This window comes from Penaeus monodon, chromosome 19 (assembly GCF_015228065.2).
Source record: "Penaeus monodon isolate SGIC_2016 chromosome 19, NSTDA_Pmon_1, whole genome shotgun sequence".
Classification (NCBI taxonomy): domain Eukaryota; kingdom Metazoa; phylum Arthropoda; class Malacostraca; order Decapoda; family Penaeidae; genus Penaeus; species Penaeus monodon.
Window position 1 is genome coordinate 7,401,509 of NC_051404.1, and position 356 is coordinate 7,401,864.

Genomic DNA, 356 nt, shown 5'->3' on the forward strand with positions numbered 1-356 from the left:
CACATATTTCATCACACCTCGCCTCACCGCTGTCGCTCCTCATCAGCACCACTGTCTCCCCTCCCCCGCCACACCCCCTAACCGCCCCTCCCCCGCAGGACCCCCAGGCGTCGACGGACATCAACGACAACGACCCCGACCCGATGCCGCGCGACAACGGCGACAACCGCCACGGAACGCGCTGCGCCGGAGAGGTCGCGGCCGTCGCCTTTTAAAACTACTGCGCGTCGGGGTCCCTAAACAGCACATCGGGGGTCGTGGGCCGGGGGGGGGAGGGTGGTGGGGGGGGGGCCTCGAGGGGGTGGGAGAGGGAGGTGGGGAGGGGGTGTTGGGGGCTTGTGTGTGGGGAGGGGCGA

At 69.7% G+C, this 356-nt stretch overlaps 1 protein-coding gene across 1 annotated transcript in view; it reads left to right on the forward strand.

The window, feature by feature from the left end:
• The window catches only part of LOC119585036 (furin-like protease 2), a gene marked incomplete in the record, with an annotated part of 48,730 nt that overhangs the window by 25,958 nt on the left and 22,416 nt on the right, over positions 1–356 (forward strand). Inside the window, 1 exon segment of the mRNA XM_037933653.1 lies at positions 99–211. Coding sequence (XP_037789581.1) covers positions 99–211 — 113 coding nt within the window.